The sequence below is a fragment of the Petromyzon marinus genome, unplaced genomic scaffold (assembly GCF_048934315.1).
Source record: "Petromyzon marinus isolate PM22_M1 ecotype Great Lakes invasive population unplaced genomic scaffold, UKy_Petmar_22M1.pri1.0 PM_G_Scaffold_11, whole genome shotgun sequence".
NCBI classification, from domain to species: Eukaryota; Metazoa; Chordata; class Hyperoartia; order Petromyzontiformes; family Petromyzontidae; genus Petromyzon; species Petromyzon marinus.
In genome coordinates, this window is record NW_027422662.1 from 869,391 (window position 1) to 894,813 (window position 25,423).

The window sequence follows — 25,423 nt, forward strand, 5'->3', positions numbered from 1 at the left end:
TAGCACTCACTTTAGAAGTGTCTTATCACTCACTCTAGAAGTGTCTTATCACTCACTCTAGAAGTGTCTTATCACTCACTCTAGAAGTGTCTTATCACTCACTCTAGAAGTGTCTTATCACTCACTCTAGAAGTGTCTTATCACTAACTCTAGAAGTGTCTTATCACTCACTCTAGAAGTGTCTTATCACTCACTCTAGAAGTGTCTTATCACTCACTCTAGAAGTGTCTTATCACTCACTCTAGAAGTGTCTTATCACTCACTCTAGAAGTGTCTTATCACTCACTCTAGAAGTGTCTTATCACTCACTCTAGAAGTGTCTTATCACTCACTCTAGAAGTGTCTTATCACTCACTCTAGAAGTGTCTTATCACTCACTCTAGAAATGTCTAAATACGATGGTTAGCAATTATAAAAAAAGAATTCGTCAAAAAGTGGTCTTAAAATAAAAAATGTAACATGCGACATTTCAAGCAATGGCCTTTATTCAAAGAGCATGGGTCACAGAGGGGATAATACAAGTTGAATACCGCATTCTACATGATGGGGCCTTGATTAGAATTATATTTTTTTATGTTTTCTGATGACCAGTTTTTAATTGGTATATGAATAGTTAGCAAATCGGTGCTATTGGGAAACAGAAAACCTTTCAACAATCAAAAAGTACAAAATTTAATAACAAGTAAAATACCGTAAAAATATGTTCAGTTAAATGACAGTAATCTTTCATTTAAGTGCAACTTAATGCCTCAGAAAATCAAAGTGCCATGGGTCAAATTTCAACTGAAACATTCGAAGAACATATTCTTAGTTCTTTCGGTAAAGTCACGTTAAAGGGAAACAACAAAATAATAAATTATATATAAAACGAAAAAATTCGTCTCCCCCCTCCTCTTTTCAGAATATAGATGGACTAGTCCTAAATAAACTGCCAAATCGCTGCGCGTGGCGCTAACGTTTTTTATTATAAATAAATAAATGCACCGTTAAAAAATAAATTTATGCAAACCAACAGACCTGAAGACGACCGTTTGTGTTATGGTCGAAACGTCGTGAGAATTTGTTTTATTGTTTTATATATAATTTATTATTTTGTTGTTTCCCTTTAACGTGACTTTACCGAAAGAACTAAGAATATGAATTACTGCAGTCACGAAAGCTTTAAATCAAAATTTTATTCGAAGAACATCTCCAGATAAAAAAAGAAAGTATTTATTTAAACATCCCATCGGTCATACAGAGGGCATTTGGCTCAAACCCAGGCAAACTCTGGGTCGGTTTCGACATTGAGTCTCGCATCAGCCAGAATCAGCCTTGTTGGAACCAAAGAGGGTCAACTATCAGATGTTTAGAGTCTAGGACTTTCTCTTAGACATGGGTTCCTTGGTCGACGAAAAAAAGAGTATACAGGGTGCGAAAAAAAAAATTCTCCCGATTTGAAATCGCTATATCTCTGCAACCACGAAACTGGCCCCATGAAAGAAAATCTTACCGCTTGAAAGGGCGGGGCATAAAGGTTCAAATGATTACCGCTAGACGCTTCTCCGAGTGCACAAACAGCCCCTAGCCTCAGTCATTTGCAAGACACACTGCCTCCAGTGTTGGATAGGTCGCACGGGACCCCAAGACTTGGCGCTACACTCTTGGCCCCAAAGATCCCCAGACATCACACCCTGCGACTTTTTCTTGTGGGGATACGTCAAAGACCGTCTTTTTGTGCCACCATTAGCGACTAATATGGATGACCCTTAACAGAATCACGGCAGCGGTGACTTCAGTGGAAGAAGACACTTTGAGAGGCATTTGGGACGAATTCAACTATCGTCTCGATGTTGTCCCTACAGCAGGTGGAGGGCACATAGAGCATTTATAAAATGGTTAGTAAAACTTGATAACTCATTAAACCGTTTGTAATTTCAAAGGAGTATATTTCATGATGGCAACATGTTACAATTACAATGTTGCCATCGTGAAATATACTGCTTTGAAATTGGGTCCATCGTTTTGAAACACCCTGTATAATACACTACGCAAAAGAATCATCACATCAGTGTACAATCGGTGCATTTTACCGCGGTCATGATGAAGTCAAAATTCTACACCTGGACTTACTTCCACTCAACAGCTCACGCGTGATGTCATTTCCCTTCGGGCGAAATTACGTCTTTGCTCGCTCGCGTTTCGTGACGTCATCATTGGGCCCTTTAGCAAAGGCGGGAAAGTTTCGTCGGGCAGGGCGTTAACGTCGTCGGCGTCGTTATCAGCGTTATAATTACACCACATCGCCTCTTGTCGCGGTTTGGTGTCTTGACAAGTTCATGCTCGTTATTGATACCAGCATGGTCGACTTTCAAGTGTTACGCTGCTGCTGCGCGTGCGGAACTTTCCAAGTTCATCAGGCGAGTGATGCGTGCGCCTGCTTGCGGACGAACCACTTTTAATTAAACCATCAACACATTTGATGTGATATGAATATGGGCCGTTGCCCGAAACGTCGCCTGGCATATATTTTTTCTGTTAAGGCTGCAGTGATATTGATGAATGCATTGAGTTTTAGTTTCTGTTGTCCTTGTGCACCGCTGCCAACGTAGAAGCAGTATCGCCAAATTACTTGTTTACATGCCGTATTGTCGTATATGTAATTGAAAGGCTTGCATGGGCCACCACGCCTGGCTAGGATAAAACCTTCCTGTCCATGGTTGATAGGTTAATCCAATGATGATGATGGCAATGGCTGCAAAGCCATCCGGCTCAACTTGCGTACCGGGAACGAACCCCACTGAGCTGCAATACGGCTCACCCGCAAGGTGGGCCCCCATGTGGTCGTTGATGGCTTTTTTAATAATTGTCATGTCTCGTTGTCATCCAATGTTTTTTTATGACTGGCAAATAAGTAACTCGCATCATAATTTGGCGATACAGCATTCGTTGGCAGTGGTGCGCAACTAGCACAGTGCATAAGAACATCCTATGTGCTATGAAGCACATACAGTCCTAGAGACGTGGCCTCGCTGCACCTCCGGCCACGCCCCCACTTCGGTCTCTCGAGACGGAACCAGAGCCAGCATCACATGTCCTCCGGGGCCTCCGTTTCCGGGCCCCCTTTAATCCCCTGAGTTGGCACATGCCCTCTCCCTCTCTGCGACGGGACCCTGCTCCGTAGGGGCCTGCTTCTCCGCCACGTCTTCGTCGGCTCCCTCGAGAGGTACGTGCACACACCATTACCATTTGTAGTTGCAGTCGGCATATACGCCGTAGAGACGCCATTTAGGTCTCTATATCACCCCCCCCCCCCGCCCCCTTATGAAACTCAGCCGTCTTGGCTGACCGACATAAAACCAATGTAATGTGTGGGCCGCCAACCTAGAATGCAACAAGGGAACAATACAACATATTCTTGGTTCTTTCAGTAAAGTCACGTAGAAGGGAAACAAAAATATAATATAAAATATATTTTTATTATTTCGGTAAAGTCACGTAGAAGGGAAACAAAAATATGACGAAAATATATTTTTATTGTTTCCCTTCTACGTGACTTTACCGAAAGAACCAAGAATATGAATCCCTGCAGTCACGAAAGCTTTAAATAAAAAAAAAACAACAAATAATCCCGACCGAGGAAGAACCAATAATTTGAACCAAGGAGAGAAGAAGGGATGGAGGAAGAGAGAAAAACAACTTGGATGCAATTATTGACAATGGACGAGCCACCCCGCACATAAAACACCGCACTCGAGCACAAGACGAGCCCGAGTCAGCCATTGACCCATCTGGCTCGAGTCGCGGTCGCGGACCATGGGTGTAGGTGCACATCGACGCCGGAGGATGGTCATTTAAATCGAACCGTCTTTGCCTGAGTCCTTGATGCCGGCCCGTCAAGCGAGGAGGTTGCGGGTCCACCGACGGCTACGGAAGCAGCCAGAAGAAGGCTCGACGAGCCCAGCACCTCCTGAGCCGAAGAACCCTCATGTGGTAGGAGGTCGGGCGATGGTGGCTCCGGATTTCCCCGTTCCCCCCGGGCCGGTCTGACCGGTGACGTCGGCCCCTTTAGGCGCTTGGACCCTGCGGGCGGAACAATAAAACTGTCCTGAGGGAGGACGTCAGCCGACGTGCGCCCCAGCTCATCGGCCTGACCAGACACCCGGCCCTCAGGAAGTGGCGATAAAAGACTAACGTCAGGCGGAAAAAAACGTTTTAGCCACGACAGGTACACAAACCAGTCGCGGCGACCACACTGAATCCGCACGCACTGCGGACTCCGCACCTCCACCACTTCGACCGGCCCTGCCATGTAATTCGGGGAGGTACCCAACGGGACGTGGGGGTAGTGGAGCCACGCCTTGTCTCCTGGCGTCCATAGGGTAATGGACTGGCGAGGCTTGACGAGCCGTTCGTTGGCCGCCTGTCGCAAGGCCGAGTTCCCCCAGATGCCTCTCTAGCTTCATCTAATCGCTGTAGGGTAAGGCGTAAGGGGTTCCATTTTTTTGTTCCATTTGGTATAGCCCTGTGAACCATTCGGCTCTTGAATCGGGTGCAACCGCAACAAACAAAAAACAAAAACATGAACAAGAAAACATCTTAAAGTGATTATGTCACTGTGCAAACAGAAAATCCAGGAAAAAAAACCATCAAAATATTCCTGAAATAGCACCGTACACCAACGCTGTGTGCAAAAATCCCAGTGGGATGCAAGTCAAACAACAACAACAATAACAACCACAAGACAACTAAGATTAAGGCCATCAGTCTAACTCCGTACAACAATAAACAAAAACTTGGCCAAACCAAAAAAACGTTTTCGAAATCACCAAAATAAAAGCCATAAATGCAATGTAACAGTGATCATAGGGACTGTGACCGAATTTTTAACAATAAACTACATTAATATGTAACATCAAACCCGAGAGCCATATTTTAGGTCACTGAATAGCAGTGGCAGCTAGGGGTGTACAACTCCTCTAGAGCAGTTTTGAGTGAAGATCTCATAGGTAGTGATTCAAGTTGCAGTTTATTGGCAATAGCATTCCAGACCCTGGGGGCATCAATAGCAAAGGCCCTTCCTCCGGTTTTTGTACTGCAATAGGGAACGTGAAGCTGGTAAATGAGCGAAGACCTGAGGTCAAATTTGTTCTTTGAAACAGAGAGGAGATCCAGTAGGTAGTCTGCAGATTTTTTGTAAGTACATCGTGAATAAATAAGATCTGGTGCACAAGTCGTCGAACATTAAGAGATGTTAAGTTTGACCCAATGTAGAGATCACAGTGGTGAGTCCTATATGGGCAGTTCAATGCAAATCTTAAGGCCGAGTGATAGATGGAATCAAGCTTCTTCAGTACAGTACTTGGGGCTGATTTATACACGATGTCACAGTAGTCAAGTAGAGGCAGTATGGTAGCTTTTATCATTTCCAAACGGAACATTGGGGGGAAGCAGTGCTTGTGCTGATACAGAAAACCAATTTTTATTTGTCTTTTTACCAATATAATCAATGTGATCTTCAAAATTCAGTTTTGAATCCAGGATGACCCCAAGATACTTATAGATCTTGACTTGCTCTATTTGATAATTATTTAAGGAATGTAATTGGGGAAAAATAACTTCCTGCTTTAGTCCCAGTGAGAAGCATAGCACCTTGGTTTTGGAGGAATTCAGGACTAGTTTAAGAGCAACTCGCTGATGTTGTAGTTTGTTGAAATCACCCTGGAGCTTAGCAATCACGTCATCTGGAGAGCGGCCAGCAGTAATCAGTATCGTGTCATCAGCAAAAGATTTATCCTGGAATGATCCAGGTCAGTGCCCAAGTCATTGACATAAAGAGAGAACAAGAGGGGGCCGAGGATGGAACCCTGTGGAACCCATTTTGTTATCTTAACACTGTTTGACCTCCAACGATCTGTGAATACAGTTTGGGTGCGAGAAAAGAGGTAATTTTTTAACCATTGTACTGTGTTTTCGGAAAAACCGAGGCAACTTAGTTTACTAAGCAGGGTGTTGTGGTTTACTGTATCAAAAGCTTTGGGCAGGGTCAAGAAAAAGACAGGCACAGAACTGCTTATGATCAAGGCTACTGTAAATTTGATTCAGAGAGTCTAATGCAGCAGATGGGGTGCTGTATTTTTTTCGGAACCCAGATTGTTTTAGATGTAGTAGATTGTTGGTGGACAGGAAACTGCTAATTTGGTAGTTCAATAATTTTTCAACAAATTTCATCAATGGGGACAAAATTGAGATCAGTCGGTAGTTATTGGGATCATCTTTAGGGCCCCCTTTGTGAAGTGGACGGACATAGGAATGTTTCCATTCTAGAGGAACTGATGCTTCTTTGATGGACAGATTGAAAACATGGGCTATAGGTTTGTATATTAGGTGACCAACAGTTAGTAGAGCAAGGACGGGAAAACTATCTCCTCCGGTAGAGGAGGACCCTTTGAGGTAGGACAGTTGTTTCAGAACATTACTTTCGTGGATTGGCTGGAAACTAAATTTGTTTAATGTTTGGACAGGGGTGTAAGAATTTGCATGAGCAGGGGTGACTCCCAATACATTATCAAAAAGATTACCAGCTTCAGAAAAATGAAGGTTAAAATTCATAATAAAGGTTTTTGAGTTAGATCGCGTTATTTATAAATGTGTCGTAACCCTCCACCACTCGACACGGCCAATCAGCAAAAAAAGTGTCACGTTGACAAAAGACAAATAATTCACTACTTTAGCCCACCGGTGTGTTGAAGAGTGAATCCACAACATTTACAGTTTGAGTACGATGTTTCGCTGGTAAATACATCCAGCATCATCGGGCAATTCGCCAGAATGGTAAAGCCCTCGCTTGCTCCCGGTTTTAAATAGAGCAGCAGGGTGACGTCATCATTTAACTCATATCAGGTGCAGTGATTAGAGGCGGAGGGGGGTATTGTAATTATATAATCGATTAGTAATCAGTCAATGGTTATGATTAGTAATGAGTTGTAGATTAGTAATTAGTTGTAATGTGTTAGTGATTATATGCTATTTTAGTAATCCGTTAATTAGTATGTGTTTCCCCATAAGGAATTGTAATGTGCATTCATATTCTTAGCTCCCTCGGCAAAGCCACGCTGAAGGGAAACAAGAAAACAACAAATATATATTTTATTATTTTATTGCTTCCCCCCAACGCGACTCCACCGAAAGAGCCAAGAACATGAATTACTGCAGTCACGAAAGCTTTAAATTAAAATGTAATGTGTATTATTTAATAATACGCTTCCAGGCCGCACTAAGCCTGTAGCTGTCAGAGCGATTAAAGTTATTTTTATTCCTCTCAATTTCAATGGATTCTCTAATTAGTCTTTGCCAGTAATAATTAGTTTTACACAATACTGCAACATTATCAAAATCAATTGAGTGTCCTTGTTGACAAGCATGTTCTGCCACTGCCGACAGTTGTGTTTGAGATAATTTAATATTTCTCTGATGTTCTTTTAGTCTTACACTGATGTTACGTCCCGTCTGTCCAATATAGCATCTGCCACATAAACAATCCGATATACACCTTCTGTAATGCGTCTTTAGTGCAAGATACTAGTTTTTGAATTTTGTGTACTGTACCAAATCTTACTGTAATGTTTTGCTTTTGCAAAACACGGGCTAATTTGTCAGTTACTCTTGAGATATATGGAATTTTTATTGTTTTAACAATCTGATCGCTTTCAGCAGTATTGCTTTGTGATCGTGATTTGGCATTCAGTGCTGTTAATTTGAGCATTATTGTAGCCATTCTGTCGTGTTTGATCTCTCTCACTAGACTCTCACCATCTGACACTGTTTTAGCCCGATGTATGAGCGTCTTGATAAGAGAGGATTTCTGAGCTGGATGATGATGTGAATCTGCATTCAGATAGGCATCAGTGTGCGTTTGCTTTCTGTAAACGCTGTGTGTTATTTTACCGTTTAGGCCATGTCCAAGCAAAATATCTAGGAATGGGAGTGTGTTATTCACCTCCATTTCCATGGTGAACTGGTTGGCCGGGTTTTGTGCATTGAGATGATTTAGAAAATCATTAAGTGTATCTTTACCAAGTGGCCAGACAACCAAAGTGTCATCCACATATCTAAACCAAAAGGATGGTTTTAATGTGCTCGAGGCAAGTGCTCTTATTTCAAAGTTTTCCATGTACAAATTTGCTATAGCAGGCGATAAAGGAGAGCCCATTGCTGCTCCTTCCTTTTGTTTAAATAAATCCCCTCTCCATAAGAAGTAAGTGTTATTTAAACAATGGTCAGCAAGTTTCGGAATATCTTTTGGTAAACTGGTATTCTTTACTAGTGTATCAAGCAATTTAAGCTAATTGATATGTGGCAGAGCCAATTGTACTGACTATGGGTCGTAATGGGATGCCGATTTTATGAAGACCACTGCAATAATTGCAAATTCATTAATCCCTAAAAATGAGCAATACCAAATTAATCCAAGGGCCTCAAAACCACCTAGACTCTATGGGCTACCAAAGATTCATAAAATCGGCATCCCATTACGACCCATAGTACAATTGGCTCTGCCACATATCAATTAGCAAAATATATAACCAAACAAATACAGCCCTACATCGGTAGGACATCTTCATTCATAAAAAAAATTCAGAACATCTTGTGAATGTGATTAGATATATTAAACTTACTCCTGATGATATTCTGGTAAGTTTTGATGTGATTTCTCTATTCACTAAGGTTCCAGTGAGCGAATCGCTTAAATTACTTGATACACTAGTAAAGAATACCGGTTTACCAAAAGATATTCCGAAACTTGCTGACCATTGTTTGAATAACACTTACTTCTTATGGAGAGGGGATTTCTTTAAACCAAAGGAAGGGGCAGCAATGGGCTCTCCTTTATTCCCTGCTATAGCAAATTTGTACATGAACACTTTGAAATAAGAGCACTTGCCTCGAGCACATTAAAACCATCCTTTTGGTTTAGATATGTGGATGACACTTTGGTTGTCTGGCCACATGGTAAAGATACACTTAATGATTTTCTAAATCATCTCAATGCACAAAACCTGGCCAACCAGTTCACCATGGAAATGGAGGTGAATAACACACTCCCATTCCTAGATATTTTGCTTGGACATGGCCTAAATGGTAAAATAACACACAGCGTTTACAGAAAGCAAACGCACACTGATGCCTATCTGAATGCAGATTCACATCATCATCCAGCTCAGAAATCCTCTCTTATCAAGACGCTCATACATCGGGCTAAAACAGTGTCAGATGGTGAGAGTCTAGTGAGAGAGATCAAACACGACAGAATGGCTACAATAATGCTCAAATTAACAGCACTGAATGCCAAATCACGATCGCAAAGCAATACTGCTGAAAGCGATCAGATTGTTAAAACAATAAAAATTCCATATATCTCAAGAGTAACTGACAAATTAGCCCGTGTTTTGCAAAAGCAAAACATTACAGTAAGATTTGGTACAGTACACAAAATTCAAAAACTAGTATCTTGCACTAAAGACGCATTACCTGAATTATCAACAGAAGGTGTATATTGGATTAATTGTTTATGTGGCAGATGCTATATTGGACAGACGGGGCGTAACATCAGTGTAAGACTAAAAGAACATCAGAGAAATATTAAATTATCTCAAACACAACTGTCGGCAGTGGCAGAACATGCTTGTCAACAAGGACACTCAATTGATTTTGATAATGTTGCAGTGTTGTGTAAAACTAATTATTACTGGCAAAGACTAATTAAAGAATCCATTGAAATTGAGAGGAATAAAAATAACCTTAATCGCTCTGACAGCTACAGGCTTAGTGCGGCCTGGAAGCGTATTATTAAATAATACACATTACATTTTAATTTAAAGCTTTCGTGACTGCAGTAATTCATGTTCTTGGCTCTTTTGGTGGAGTCGCGTTGGGGGGAAGCAATAAAATAATAAAATATATATTTGTTGTTTTCCTGTTTCCCTTCAGCGTGGCTTTGCCGAGGGAGCTAAGAATATGAATGCACATTACAATTCCTTATGGGGAAACACATACTAATTAACGGATTACTAAAATAGCATATAATCACTAACACACATTACAACTAATTACTAATCTACAACTCATTACTAATCATAACCATTGACTGATTACTAATCGATTATATAATTACAATACCCTCCGCCTCTGATCACTGCACCTGATATGAGTTAAATGATGACGTCACCCTGCTGCTCTATTTAAAACCGGGAGCAAGCGAGGGCTTTACCATTCTGGCGAATTACCCGATGATGCTGGATGTATTTACCAGCGAAACGTCGTACTGAAACTGTAAATGTTGTGGATTCACTCTTCAACACACCGGTGGGCTAATTATTTTTTTGTCTTTATTTGTCTTTTGTCAACGTGACACTTTTTTGCTGATTGGCCGTGTCGGGTGGTGGAGGGTTACGACACATTTATAAATAACGCGATCTAACCCAAAAACCTTTATTATGGATATTGGTCGCGAAAGCCTACGTGTTAAACCAAAGTTAAAATTGTCAACTATTTTTTTGGGAACTGAAAAATATTCCTCATTTTGGTTAAGCTCAACGGGCAGATTATCTGTTTTGGATGCCTTTTCGATACATTTGAATGTTTTCCAAAAAATCCTGGCATTTCCATGTGATTCCAGGAGAATGGAGGAAAAGTAGGCATTTTTTCCATGCCGTACTTTTTTGATGCATCTATTCCTTAAAATCCTGTATTCTAGCAAGTCATTTACCAAATTACTTTTCTGAGCACATGCCCAAGCCTTGTCCCTAGTTTTCATGAGCTTTGTAATCAAAGGATAATATCATGGTGGGCGGTTGCCTTGAGTTTTAAATCTAACCAATGGAGCATGTTTGTTAAGAATTTGCAGAAACGTGTACAGTTGTCCCTCACTATAACGCGGTTCACCTTTCGCGGCCTCGCTGTTTCGCAGATTTTTTTAGTGAAATTTCGCATGCTTTTTTTTCCTGCGTACAGTATGAACGCGCATTGTGTTCGGCGTCCTGATTGGCTAAGGGAGAACCGCACATCTGTTCTGCGTCCTGATTAGCTAAGGGAGTACAAAATGCGTTCGGCTAGCCAGATTTACAAAAATGTTTGGGCTTGAAAACAGGTTTTGATCTTTGGTTTCATTTACTAATATTGTACTTATTTTTTTAAATCTGCGAAAGTTTGAACTTTGAGAGTGTTTAAATAAGAGAGAAATGTGAGAAAATGTTAATGCCTGTCTGAGAAAAGTGTTTAAAAGTGTGTGGTTAGGGGTTTTACGGCCTTAAAAGATGTATAATAATTGTAAAAAATAAAGCTGATTACTTCGCGGATTTCGTCTATTGCGGGTTATTTTTAGAACGTATCCCCCGCGATAAACGAGGGACCACTGTACCTGAAAGTCTCCCAAGCCGTAGTCAGGTTGGGGATATCACAGACCTTGTCAATATCCGAGTAAAGCACATTAGTAAATGCCTGAGTGCTGAAGTGCCTCAAAGAGTGCTTCTCAACAATTTTAGCAGGGGCTTTGATGATCTCACCCCAAAAATGAAGGAGCGATCACTAAGGTTATTACCCAGAACACCAGTCAGTGCGAAATTGTGAGGGGCATTTGTCAATAGGATGTCAAGCAGAGTTGACTGTCCCGGATTTTTTAGGTTGGGTCTTGTGGGGACATTTATTAATTGAAACAGGTTAAATTCATCTGTAAAATTTGTGGCCATGGCTGGCGAGTTTAGCCAAATCCAATTTAGATCACCCACTAAAACTATTTCACCTTTAGGCAGGCCCCCAAAAAGCTCTCTCAGTGCCGATGCAGCTTCAACATCCTTCCCACTAGGCGGTCTATAGCAGCACACTACCAATATCTGTTGATTATTTGGGAGAGTTATTCTGAGAGCCAAACCTTCAAAGCAACATTTTTTAAACAAGGAGTGAGCTGGTGAACATGCAATAGTATTACGAACATAGATGCCAATTCCACCTCCTTTAGATACTCAGTAAAGCCGAAAAAGGTTGTAGTTCAATCGTAATCTGCTAGTCATTGATGGTAGGAGTGAGAAATGTTTCTGTTAGGCAAAAAATGTCCAGGTAAAGATCTGCCACTTCTAGTTTTAGTTGACTTAATTCAATCACAAGCCCTCTGATGTTGACATGTAGAACACCAACACCTTTCCTGCCAGAAAAATCTACAGAATTATACGAGTTCTTTATATTTGGGCCAGGATGAAGCTCAATACCACCCAGAAATAAGAAAAGTAGAATTAATAGTTTGCACAAGTATTTTCCGTGAAAGGATGAAGAGCGGTGAACCTTGGACGAATAGCAGCAGCTCGCAGATGGTGTTATTTTTAAGAGCAGAATGAAGTTTGAAAGGAGTGCTGGTGAAGTAATGGGACAAAGATAGGGTTTAAAAGGATACAATGATGGAGTGTAGAAGTGTCTATGAGCTGTTTCATTTGCAGGTGTAGTGGCAAATCGAGCAACAAGTATGGACGCAAAGTAACGAGGGTAGCCGTTTGTAGAGTTGAGTGTGGCACTAGATATGGCCGGGAGGGACAGCAGTATGATATACAGCAGGAGAATTGCCATCTTTAAAATATCCGGGGTATACATAGATTAACACACAAGCAGAATAGAAAAATATATATATAATTATAGGCCGAGCGCGAGAAAAACGTCTTGCCGCACTCGTCACACATGCCCGGCTTCTCACCCATGTGCTAGGGTCCGATATCCTAGTACACTTCTCCAGCGGTTTTAACTGCACATCAATCGGTGGGTCACGCTCCCTTCCATACATCAAAAAGAACGTGGAAAACCCAGTAGAAGCATGCGGGGCGGAACTGTATGCTGCGAGCACACCTGGAAAGTGTACCAGTCGGATTGTGTTTCATTGACACGTTGGCATAACATCGAAGTCAGGGTTCTGCGTAACCTCTCTACCATACCATCCGTCTGGGGGTGATAAGGCGACGTACCCACCTTTTTGGTACCCAAATGCTCGCAAACCTCCTTCAACAGCTTCGACGAACATTTTTTTGCCTTGGTCTGTCAAGAGACATTCAGGGGCGCCTTTGTCTAATACGTAGCCATGAAGGAACACGTCTGTGATGGTCTCCGCCGACTGGTTTGGTAACGGCCAGGCCATTGGCCAACGCGACAAATACTCCACCTTTGAAGATGGGTCCTCGCTGGGACCACGTGTTTCGTGTTTTTTTTAAACGTATATTAAGTTCGCCAAAAGGAGTGCCCGGATCTCAGCACGATTCGTATTGCGTAATTGTGGCAATCCGTATTCTTCTAATGTGCCTCATTATATCCGCTTCTGAGTCTCTTAAACATCTGCCACCAGCAGATCCCACGGACTCGTGGGAATCCCCCCCCCCCCCCCCCCCGTGTCGTGCTGCTCAACCCTCGCCTGTCCGAGCGACAAATGCGACCACCATTACATTATAATTGATAACCGGAGTAAAATGCATGGAGATGAAATTTCAGCAAAGTCAATGAATCATACACAATGCCAACTATGGCCCAACATATTTTATACTTGATTGAAATTTAATTACGTGGACAGTCTATGGAGATGTGTATAGAATTTTTTTGTATTTCCCCCTCGCCGTGCATGCTGCATTGTGCGTAACGCACACTTGGTGGAGGGGGGGAGATGATGAATCGTGATGGACGATTGATTTTCAATATTTCTTAAGTTATTGCCAGGGCAGTCACGGAGTGAAAACTCAGCGGAGATTACTTCGCAGGCCTCCCCGGGCCCGCGCGGTAACTTAAAAAAGGGGGGCGTCTCACATCGTTTACCTGTGCGGCAGGCTGCGCGAAGCCGCCGAGCAGCAGGTCAGACCGGCACGCGCGTCCGCCGCCTCCGAGGGCAGGAACGACCGGTACTCGTAGGTGTCGAGCGCGATGACGGATGCCGGATCGCTATCGGAGCCCGCCTTGCTGCAGGCGGCCGCCTCGAGCTCGTCACGCACCAGCATCACGTCGTTCTTGCGCGGGCTTGGCCGCGCGCTGGACTCGTCGGCCGCGCGGCAGTTGTAGATGCGCAACTCCTTGTTCTCCCGCTTGCAGTGCAGCACGATCATCGCCATGGCCACATTCAGGACGCACGACACTGCGCCCAGCGCCACGATCACGATGAACGATGTCTTGAAGGCGCCGCCCCCGCCGGTGCCGCTGCTGCCACCGACATCGTCGCCGGAGCTGCCCAGGAGCCGGCCCTCGGGGTGCGCGTCTGTGACGAGCACGCGCACCGTGGCCGTGGCGGTGATGGCCGGCTCGCCCCCGTCGCGCACGGCGATGGCAAGCTCGTGCCGCGCGTGCTCGTGGGGCAACGCCCGCGCCGTGCGCACGACCCCATCGGAGGCGTCGATCCGGAAGAGGCCACAGTCGTTGCCACGTACGATGGCGTAGCTCAGTCGGGCGTTTTCGTTTCCGTCGTCGTCGGACGCGCGCACCTGCGTGACGAGCGTGCCGGCGCGGGCGCCCGGCGCCACGTACACGTCGGCCGTGCCGTTGGCGTCGAGCGGCGGCGCGATGACCACCGGCGCGTTGTCGTTCACGTCGCCGATGACGAGCGCCACGGCCGCCTCGCCACGCAGAGGCGGCGCGCCGTTGTCGCGCGCCTGCACGCGGAACTCTAGCCGGCGCGTGCGCTCGTGGTCGAAGGCACGGAGGGCGTAGAGGGCGCCGCTCGCCGGTTCGATGGACACGTAGGCGAACACCAACATGCCGTCGATCTGCGAGTCCACGATGGAATAGTCGACCTGCGCGTTCTGCTGCGCGTCCGAGTCGCTGGCGCTCACCGAGCCCACGTAGGCGCCGGGGATGTTGTTCTCGGGCACGTGCAGCTCGTAGGCGGAGCGGGATTAGTGCGGCGCGTTGTCGTTCTCGTCCGTGACGCGCACCGCGAACGTCTTGACCGACACGAGCGGCGGCACGCCGTTGTCCCACGCCACCGCCGTCAGGTTGTACTCGGCGGCCGCCTCGCGGTCCAGCTGCGTCGCCGTCACCAGCGCGTAGACCTCGCCCCCGTCCGAGGCGTGCAGGGCGAAGGGCAGCGTCGCGCCGGACCCCACGGCCGACGCGCTCTCGAGCGTGCAACTCACGCGCCCGTTGGGGCCAGAGTCGCGGTCCTTCACGCGGACGAAGGCCACGAAGGCACCGGGCGGCACCCCCTCGGACACGCCGACGACGGCCGCGTCGTCCGTGACGCTGCCGCCGCCCTGGCCGAGGACGAGCACCTGCACGTCGGGCGCGTTGTCGTTCACGTCGAGGATGCGCACGAGCACCTCGCTGTATGCGGGGATGGAGTTGGGCCCCCGGTCGCGCGCCTGCACGTAGATCTCGTAGACGTTGGCCTCCTCGTAGTCGAGGGCGCCCTCGAGCGTGACGCGGCCCGAGCGCGAGTCCACCGCGAAGAGGTCGCTCACGCGCGGTGCCTCGTGCGCCCACAGCGTGTACACCACCTCCCCGTTGGCGCCCTCGTCAGGGTCCGACGCGTTGAGCTGCACGACGGGCGTGCCCACGGGCGCGTTCTCGGGCACGCGCGCCCGGTACACGGGCCGGTCGAACGCGGGCGCGTTGTCGTTGGAGTCGAGGACGCGCACGGTCAGCAGGGTGGTGCCGGTCAGCGGCGGGTGGCCCCCGTCGAGCGCGGTGAGTACGTACGTGTGCACGGCCTGGCGCTCGCGGTCCAGTGTGCGGCGCACCACCAGCACGGGGGCGAAGGCGCCGCCGCCGCCCGCCGGGTGCACGTCGAGGGCGAAGGCGCCGTCGTCGGGCTCCATCGCGTAGCGCCGCAGCGCATTGGCACCCGCGTCCGGATCGTGGGCGCCATCCAGCGTGAACCGCGTGCCGGCCGCGGCGCTCTCGGTGATCTCGAGGAGGGCGCTCTCGGCCGGGAAGCGCGGCGCGTGGTCGTTGACGTCCAGCACGTCGACGCGGACGCTCGCCAGCTCCGTGGGCCGGTCCAGGACGGCCCCGAGCAGTAGGGCGCAGCCCGAGTCGCCGGTCGCCCGATGGCACACGGCCTCGCGGTCGAGGCGCCCGCGCACCCGCACCTCGCCGCTGTCGGCGCTCACGACGAGGTAGTCGGAGGCGTTGGTGCCCTGCAGCACTCGGAATCCACGGGTGTGCAGTTGCGCGGCGGTGAGGCCCAGGTCGCGGGCCAGGTTCCCCACGAGCGTCCCCGGCGGCTCCTCTTCGCGGACCGAGTAGCGCAGGGCCGACGAGAGGACGGAGGCCTGGGCGGCGGTGGCGGTGACGGCGCAGCGCAGGCAGCACAGGCAAAGGAGGGCAACGCGGAGAGGATCCATTTTGCTGGGGCAGGGCGAGCCGGGGCATGACGCGCGGTGAAGATCGACCGCCGAGCTGCGTGCGTGGACAGCGCTGGCTGAGGAATCAGAATTGCAGGGAGATAAAGGGGGAGGGTCGAGCAGGAATAAGGCATGATTAATCAAAATGACATGGGGATACAGGTTCTGGGAGAAAAAAAACTGTGAATTGTGGTTTTTAATTAAGACATTTTCAGTTGTGTAAATGAAATTTTGACGTGAAAATGTAAAAATTAATAATGCATAATCAATAGCTATTAACAGTGTCTGAAACATTGCGTGCCATTCACACGATTCGAAGCTCGCAAACCGCAGGTGCAATCTGCGACCGCGTTTGTGCGACACCTCGCTGCAGCCGCCGCCGCGAGAGCCCCCTCCAATCAGGGATGCATTGTTTATCCCAACTTGCACCGCAGGGCTCATCGGAGGTGAGCACGGCCAAATCTCCTGTGCATTATCCATGGAGCCGCTCTCCGTTCACTTCCGCGGGCTCTCGACGATGTGAAGTCAAACGGTGGAACATTGGTGGTGGGCGCGCGGTCACGTGTGGTCATGCCACGTACGGATCGCCGTAATACGCCAACGTTTTACACTACGGGCTAATGCGGAGCATCGTAAAATGTTGCCACCCCCCCCGAATAGCGTCGTGGTTGTTCCAAGCAGTGACAAGTGTGAGGGATATTTAGGCAAACGTATGCGCGTTGCAAAGGCCGTTGTTTTCTTGCCATCATGCCCTACTCATGAGTATGTCAGACTCCCCTCCAGCTTGTCATGGCCAAAGCCATTGTTACACTTAAGCAGCGTGACCAACAACAAAAAAACATGTTCATGAAGCCATCCATAGACATAACTTCAACCGGGAAGATGGATACAAACTGAGCAATCATTGTAAGGATGTTATTAACCAAGTAAAGTCTTAACTGACAGTTATGTTTCCATCCTACCTGCCTGTTTCAGCTGTTATTTCCGACTCTCCGAGTACATCACCAGGCTAAATGTCTGTGAGGCAGCCCAGGCACAGGATCCCCTCCACCTCCGGTGGCTGGGGACCTTCTCACAATGACACGCTAATCTCTCACATTTACATACAAATTCCTTCTCTAGCTCTGCCCACTTACCTTTGGGTTGAGCCCACCAAAATCCGATATAAACTCTTGTTGCAGCAGCAGCTCTTTCTCTTATGTCAGCAGTTCTCCTGCTGTATCTGTTCCTCTGTTCCACCTGATGACGGTCGCTTGTGTTGCGATCGAAACGTCATGTGGTTTAATTGATTGTATTTTCTACACACTACGTGATGACTTTACCAAAAAAAACAAAGAGTATGGATCCCTGCAGTCACGAAAACTTCAAATCTAGATAAAAAAACCATCAGCCAAAATTTGCATTCATTGCTAGAGCGGAGGAATGGAAATGGTGGAATGGAGTGGTCGTGCATTGCACGTAGCACGAGCGCTCTTCGGTATACACTCTCACACTCGGGAGGGGGGGGGGGTTACATCGGCCAGAGACACGGTGGCCGACACAACATTCATCGTAGGAAAATCTGTTTCGTAAACGGGCTCGTGTATCAGATAATGTGTCTGGCATCACTACGTCAGCTGAATAGGGGGCATAAAAAACAAACAGTGGCTAAAGAGGGGCTGATAAAAGCCATATTGAGCTACGTACTTATTAGTGCACCCCTTGCAGCAACAATCTAGTTAATTGCTCTAATATAGATGTAATGTCAGGGTTACGTCTACTGACATGACAAAGTGACACCTTCTGGCATTGCAAGGGTTTCACGGGTACAGCCACAGAGGTAACAGCCAATCGGGGAAGGAGGCGTATCTGAGGCAAAGGTAACAGGAGGGGTTAGCCGAGATGCTCCGGGAACCTGCTCGAAGGTTCCACGAGAGGGCGTGGCCGGAGGCGGGGCTTAGCCACTCCTGGGGGTATATAAGGGGGAGCGGACCCGGAGCTCGGGGCTCGTGTGGGGTCCTGGGTCCTTGCTGCGTCGCTGTTCACCGACATCGCTCTCCGTCGTCCGACCACGTGGAAGATCTCCTGCGTGGGTTCCATCGCCGTCGTCGTCACACCGCCAGCCAGCGGCGGTGACGAGTGAAGGGCGAGGGGACCACGCCGAGTGATCGGCTGTGCGTGTGGCCAGTAGAGGTGTTACTGCCTCGTGTTACATTCAGTGAGAGGAAGAACCGGTGTTGTGCCCAGTGTGAGAAATAAATAAGAAGTACCCTCTATACGACGTGTCGTGGAAGTCGCTCATTACATATATATCAGTCTGCAGGTAATTGACAATTACTGATATTTACATCAGGCTGTAGCCATGGCAGCTATTTGTACTGCATTAAACACCATAGCTAGTACACCTAGCATTACCCAACACTTAAACCGTGATATTTAAAACACAGTACAACGTCGCGTATCTGCTCATTTGGAACTTAAGGTATATATGCGGATGAGGTGAAAGAATCAGATATGCGAACATCTATTTAAAGTCACACTTACACCGTGCACAACGTACCGCTGCTGAGTGCGGGCGGTGAATTGTGTTCGGGAGGAAGATATACGCCAGTCGGATATGCAACGTTGTACTGAACTGAAAACGTTTAGAAAGTGGCAATACGATGTGACAGTGGTCATAACGCTGCCAATGGACAGACTGCAGCCCGTTGGAACACTATTAAATTAGTCATTATCCACAGGCTCGCTGACAGGTGTTGTTGGGTTTTGCAAGATATTCTGTAAATGCGAGATCAATGGGAGAAATATTAGATCCCAACACCGACCCGTGCATTTCTGTGCGCGTGATGAAGATAACGGACGGTCCACCCCTCTTTGTTTTTTATTCGAAATCGCATCTTCATACGGGGCGCAGCGCTCTGTAGGTGTCTGCAATAAAGCGCTCTCGTTCGGTCCAAGAAATAATAACCAGAAACAAGGAGGGGAGGATGGGTCTGGCGCAATTATTAAACTGCGAGGACATAAAATGAACCGTGAAACTAACAGTATCTTACCCACCACCTGGACGCTAATTAAACACAGTGCACGCTGGAAATAGAAGTAATTAGGTTATGCCACCAAGAGGCGGCATGATGCTGTTCTGGAGTGCATCTTAAGTTGACCCAACAACATCTATAAGATCAGAAGTAACAAATAATCACAAAAGCATGTGCCCGAAAAGCGCACGAGGCGTATGGATGGGCTGAGGCACATTACAGCGCGAGGTTTCCCTTGCCGTAAGTTAAATGGTTGTGTGAACGCGTGTTAGTGGGAATAGCGCTGTGCCAAGTCCCCATGGGGGGCATCACGTGCAGTGTGCTACAACCACGCGCGCGCTACAGAATGCCGAATAAAAATACTCGGGCGCGCTAATCCGGCCGCGAGATTGCTGGCTTGGCTCACTGAGCAGCAGGCAGCGGCTTCGTACTTTTACCAAAGCCCATGGAGGTTGGCCTCCGTCGGGTATTTTTTTTTGGCAGGAGTAGCAAAGGACCAAAAAAAAGTGTGAAATTATCCCAACTGGAAATCAGACCAAAGCAATCAATTTTCATGATAGATGTAATCCTGGCCTTATCAATAATAGAGCACCACAGATTTTTATGATGTCTCGGACTCCCTTTCGCATTTCATCTCAGGGTTCCTTTCCATTTCGTTCCTCGTGTCTCATTCATTCCTGGCATTTAAGATGTGAATAGAAAGTAAACGAAACGCCCCAGGACCACACGCAATATTGGCATGCTTAGCTGAATTCTCAAAGGCGTTGATAAGGCATCTGTGTTTTGTTGAAGCGTGTGGTCAGAATTCAAATGAAGACCTATGGAAAACCCACGCCCCCCCCCAACTTCTCCTCTCCCCCCTCCGCTCCTCAGTCCCCAATGACTTTAATAAGGCGTCTTATTGTCGCAAGACGGAGTGTCCTTTTTATTATTACACGCTTTTATTTAACTCAATCTGTCTGTTGTTGTTGTCGTATCCTCAAATCTTGTAACTCAATTTGACTCACTTCCCAATGTGGTATCGACTGAAAACTTCGTATACTTGTCTTACTGATGACAATACTATTTTATATAATAAAAAGTAAAAAAACATATTTTTAAATAATCTTTTAACACGCTTTCTATTAACTCACTGTTGTTGTTGTCAAATGCTCAAATCTTGTAACTAAATGTTAACCCACTTCCCAATGTGGTATCGACTGCAAAATTGGTATACGTATGTCATACTGATGACAATACTATATTCTATCATTAAAAAGAAAAAAATATATATTTTAAAACATTATTTTTTATGTTATGTTTCGCTTGGGTCTAATTGTCCACGCTCAACTGACGTTGGCTGTAAATGACCATGGCCTCTGACGTTATGGCGAGCTTCGGAGCCACTTCCTGGAGTTGTGGAGTTCTGCCATTACTAGTAGGGTATGTGGTGCCACCGCAGCGGAGCAACTCGGCCGGCGCTACCCTCTGCTCGCACCCCCCCACGAACGACCGCATGCACGCCCCACTAAACACTCGCATACACGCCCGTAGGGTCTCGAGGGGAGGGGGGGCCCGTGTGCGATGGGTTTTTACCCGAGGACCCCCTTAGGGATGTTTCACGATTTCCCCGGACCCGGAGATTGGCAAACACACACATGGACTTACACACAGACGTCGACCCACACACATAGAGACACATGGACTTAGACGCACACACACAGATATGGTTAAACCCAAGATGGATTGTTAGCAGGCCAGCCTAAATGTTTCTAGCCGGTAAAGATGTTGCATTAGGGGGATACAAGTTTCGCAAGCGTAGAGAAGGGAGGGAATGATCGTGGGCGAGAAAACGTGGAGCTTTGTGCAGAGCGAGAGACCAGGTAGCTTACACACAGTGTTACGCAGCCGATGAAAAGATAATGCCGCTCGACTGATTCGGAGTGAGACCTCTGGTGTTATACCGGAGCCGGTCATGAGCACATTGGTCAGGTATGGGAAACTCTGCACTCTCTCCACAATTGGGCCATCAGCAATTGTGAGTTGTGGGGGTGGATTTTCCGATGGTACAAAATACCCAGGCAGGTGCTTAGTTTTGGTGGGGCTGATGGTAAGGCCCCACGTCTTAGTGGCAAGCTCCAGGTTCAGCAGCAGCGCGTCCAACTCCTCTTCTGGGTGAGCATTAATTACCAGATCATCAGCATACATAACGTGGTTGAGCAATAGGGAGCCATCCCTTGACCGCACCCGGGCATCAATCAGCCTCCCATTGTATCTGTACCCAGATGGAAATTCCTCCAGTACAGCTATTGAAGGCTTCACGAACTACGTGGTCAAAATAGATGTTAAATACTGTGGGAGCCAGAGGACATCCCTGTCGCACCCCAAGGTGTACAGGGAATGGCTCTGACTCCCGGCCACGTAGTTTTACCCGGGCCCGCTCACCATCATGAAGGTCCTTAATGATCGTGAGCAGAGAGTCAGGGATTCCGAAAGCACGAAAAACAACCCTGAGCCCAGGCCTACTGATGGTATCATAGGCGTTGAGCAGGTCAATAAAGCACACACACATGGACTAACACGCACATATGGACCTACAGGCACACAAAGAAATGGACTTACACTCACTAACATGGAAACCACGCACACACAGCGACTAACACACGAACATGGACAGACACATACAGACACATCAACTCACACACACACCGACTCACACATAGACTCACACATACATAAGACTCTCACACACACAGACATACGAACTTACACACACAGACATATCGACGCACATACACACATGGACTGTCACACATAGACACATTGGCATACACACATCGACTGACACACACACATGGATGTACACACACACACACGTACAGACACACACGCATGGACTCACACACACACATTGAGCAAAAAACACACACAGAAAGAAATGTACTTACACTGACTGACATGGAACGATGCACACACAGCGACTAACATACACACACACCGGCTGACACAAACACATCGACTCTGACACACAGACTCACACACACACATTGACCCACACACACGCACATGGACTTAGACGCAGGCATTATTATTGTGAAAAGTAACTTAATTAAAAAACTTTAAATTAGTTTATCACACTTGCTTGCATGTCGCCAAGTATGCTTAACATTTCGAACAGACACACACATTCACAAATTTACCTTTCACAATTAAGATACATAACGTCAGCATGTACTGCTGTCTTCATAGCAGGTACCACCGCCACAGTATGTACTGCTGTTATCATAGCAGGTACCACCACAGTATGTAATGCTGTCATCATAGCTGGTAAAACCACCACAGTATGTACTGCTGTCATCATAGCAGGTACCACAGTATGTACTGCTGTCATCATAGCAGGTACCACAGTATGTACTGCTGTCATCATAGCAGGTACCACAGTATGTACTGTTGTCATCATAGCAGGCAGCAGCATCAGCAGCAGCATCATCATCAGTAGCAGCAGTAGCAGCATCAACATCAGTAACAGCAGCATCATCATCAGTAGCATCAACATCATTAGTAGCATCAACACCATCATCAGTAGCATCATCATCATCGTCAGTAGCATCAACATCATCATCAGTAGCATCAACATCATCATCAGTAGCATCAACATCATCATCAGTAGCATCAACATCATCATCAGTAGCATCAACATCATCATCAGTAACATCAACATCATCATCAGTAGCATCAACATCATCATCAGTAGCATCATCATCAGTAGCATCAGCATCATCATCAGTAGCATCATCATCAGTAGCATCAACATCATCATCAGTAGCATCAACATCATCATCAGTAGCATCAACATCATCATCAGTAGCATCAACATCATCATCAGTAGCATCAACATCATCATCAGTAACATCAACATCATCATCAGTAGCATCAACATCATCATCAGTAGCATCATCATCAGTAGCATCAGCATCATCATCAGTAGCATCATCATCAGTAGCATCAACATCATCATCAGTAGCATCAACATCATCATCAGTAGCATCAACATCATCATCAGTAGCATCAACATCATCACCAGTAGCATCAACATCATCATCAGTAGCATCAACATCATTATCAGTAGCATCAACATCATCATCAGTAGCAGCATCAACATCAGTAACAGCAGCATCATCAGTAGCATCAACATCATCAGTAGCATCAACATCATCATCAGTAGCATCAACATCATCAGTAGCATCAACATCATCAGTAGCATCAACACCATCATCAGTAGCATCAACATCATCATCAGTAGCATCAACATCATCATCAGTAGCATCAACATCATCATCAGTAGCATCATCATCAGTAGCATCATCATCAGTAGCATCATCATCAGTAGCATCAACATCATCATCAGTAGCATCAACATCATCATCAGTAGCATCAACATCATCATCAGTAGCATCAACATCATCATCAGTAGCATCAACATCATCATCAGTAGCATCAACATCATCGCTCTCACTCCGCACCTCAACTCGCTGCTTCTCTGCTCCTCACCACCACCACCAAACTCCCCCACCCGTGGGCACGTGACTGCCCCTCCCCCACCCCACCCGTGGGCACGTGACTGCCCCTCCCCCACCCCACCCGTGGGCACGTGACTGCCCCTCCCCCACCCCACCCGTGGGCACGTAACATGACAAAGTGACATCATGGGTACAGCCACAGAGGTAACAGCCAATCAGGGGAAGGGGGCGTATCTGAGGCAAAGGCAACAGGAGGGGCTAGCCAAGATGCTCCGGGAACCTGCTCGAAGGTTCCACCAGAGGGCGTGGCCGGAGGCGGGGCTTAGCCACTGAGTGAGGGGGTGGTGGAAGGCGCGCGCCAAATTAACCCCTAGGCGGTGTCTGCCAGCCGCCAGCTGTCAGTCAGAGAGGGCGCTGGTGGGGGGTGGGGGGGGTCACCCGGTCGGGGGGGGCCCGCGAGACGCAAACGCGCAGGGGGTGGAGGGGGGGGGACGTAGCGCCCCACCCGCTCGCGGGGATGAGGGGGGGGATGAGGGGGGGATGAGGGGGGGGGGATGAGGGGGGGGATGAGGGAGGGGGGATGAGGGGGGGATGAGGGGGGGGGAATGAGGGGGGGATGAGGGGGGGAAATGAGGGGGGGGATGAGGGGGGGGAATGAGGGGGGGGATGAGAGGGGGGGATGAGGGGGGGGGATGAGGGGGGGGGGAAATCAGCCCCCACAGGTACATTTAATAAAATCGTGTTTTTGATAAAGTTTTTTTTTAATTACTTATTATTACACGCTTTTTATGAACTCACTCTGTCTGTTGTATCCTCAAATATTATAACTCAATTTTTACCCACTTCCCAATGTGGTATCGACTGCAAACTCGGTATACTTATGTCATACTGATGGCAATACGATATTATATCATTAACAATAAAATATATATTTTTTAACATTATTTTTTTACGTGTTATGGTTCCGCTTGGGTTTGATTGTCCACGCTCCACTGACGTTGGCTGCAAATCACCACGGCCCCTTACGTCGTGGCAAGCTTCTGGGCCACTTCCTGGAGTTCTTCCATCACTAGCACGGTACGTTTCATTAAAGCGTGTTGTAAAAAAGTTATTTTAAATATTACTTTTCATGTTCATATCCGACAATGCCGAGTGGCTAAAACATCTGTACGAGATAAAGTTGGCTGTGAAGACCGTGCTGTACTGAGTAGTAACACAGGGAGGCATGTGTTGGGCCACATACACACACATTGATTACATAATGAACACGTTTCGGAATAACCTTATATCAAAGTTGCTAGAGATGACATGCTCGACTGCCATTAATAAATACAGTGCCACAGTGAAACGCAGCCAAGTGTTTGACATACTTTAGTGCAAGATTCACCGCCATTAAATGTACACGCAATGTAATCAGACATTGCTCATACATTGTTCATACCTTGTTCAATCTTTGCGTAAATATTTACCGCCTCCGTCCCAGGACGACGGACAAACAAGCCGGTTGTAAAAGCATTTAGGAATTAAATTAATGTAGCAAATTAAATTGTTGACAAAACCTCACCACCGGTTTGAG

General features: G+C 46.9%; 1 protein-coding gene across 1 annotated transcript; it reads right to left on the reverse strand.

Moving 5' to 3' along the window:
* Window positions 1–467: 467 nt before the first annotated feature.
* Window positions 468–23,921, reverse strand: LOC142908904 (protocadherin-10-like). The gene is made up of 3 exons (XM_076059559.1): window positions 23,851–23,921; window positions 13,819–16,411; window positions 468–4,062 (listed from the first exon to the last, which is right to left on the reverse strand). Exon 2 carries the CDS (start codon window positions 16,332–16,334, stop codon window positions 14,886–14,888), a length of 1,449 nt encoding a protein of 482 aa, XP_075915674.1. The 5' UTR covers window positions 16,335–16,411; window positions 23,851–23,921; the 3' UTR covers window positions 468–4,062; window positions 13,819–14,885.
* Between the last annotated feature and the right edge of the window lie 1,502 nt (window positions 23,922–25,423).

Excerpts from the sequence above, each read along its gene's own strand:
- LOC142908904 (XM_076059559.1), bottom strand. The coding sequence starts at position 16,334 with ATGGATCCTCTCCGCGTTGCCCTCCTTTGCCTGTGCTGCCTGCGCTGC.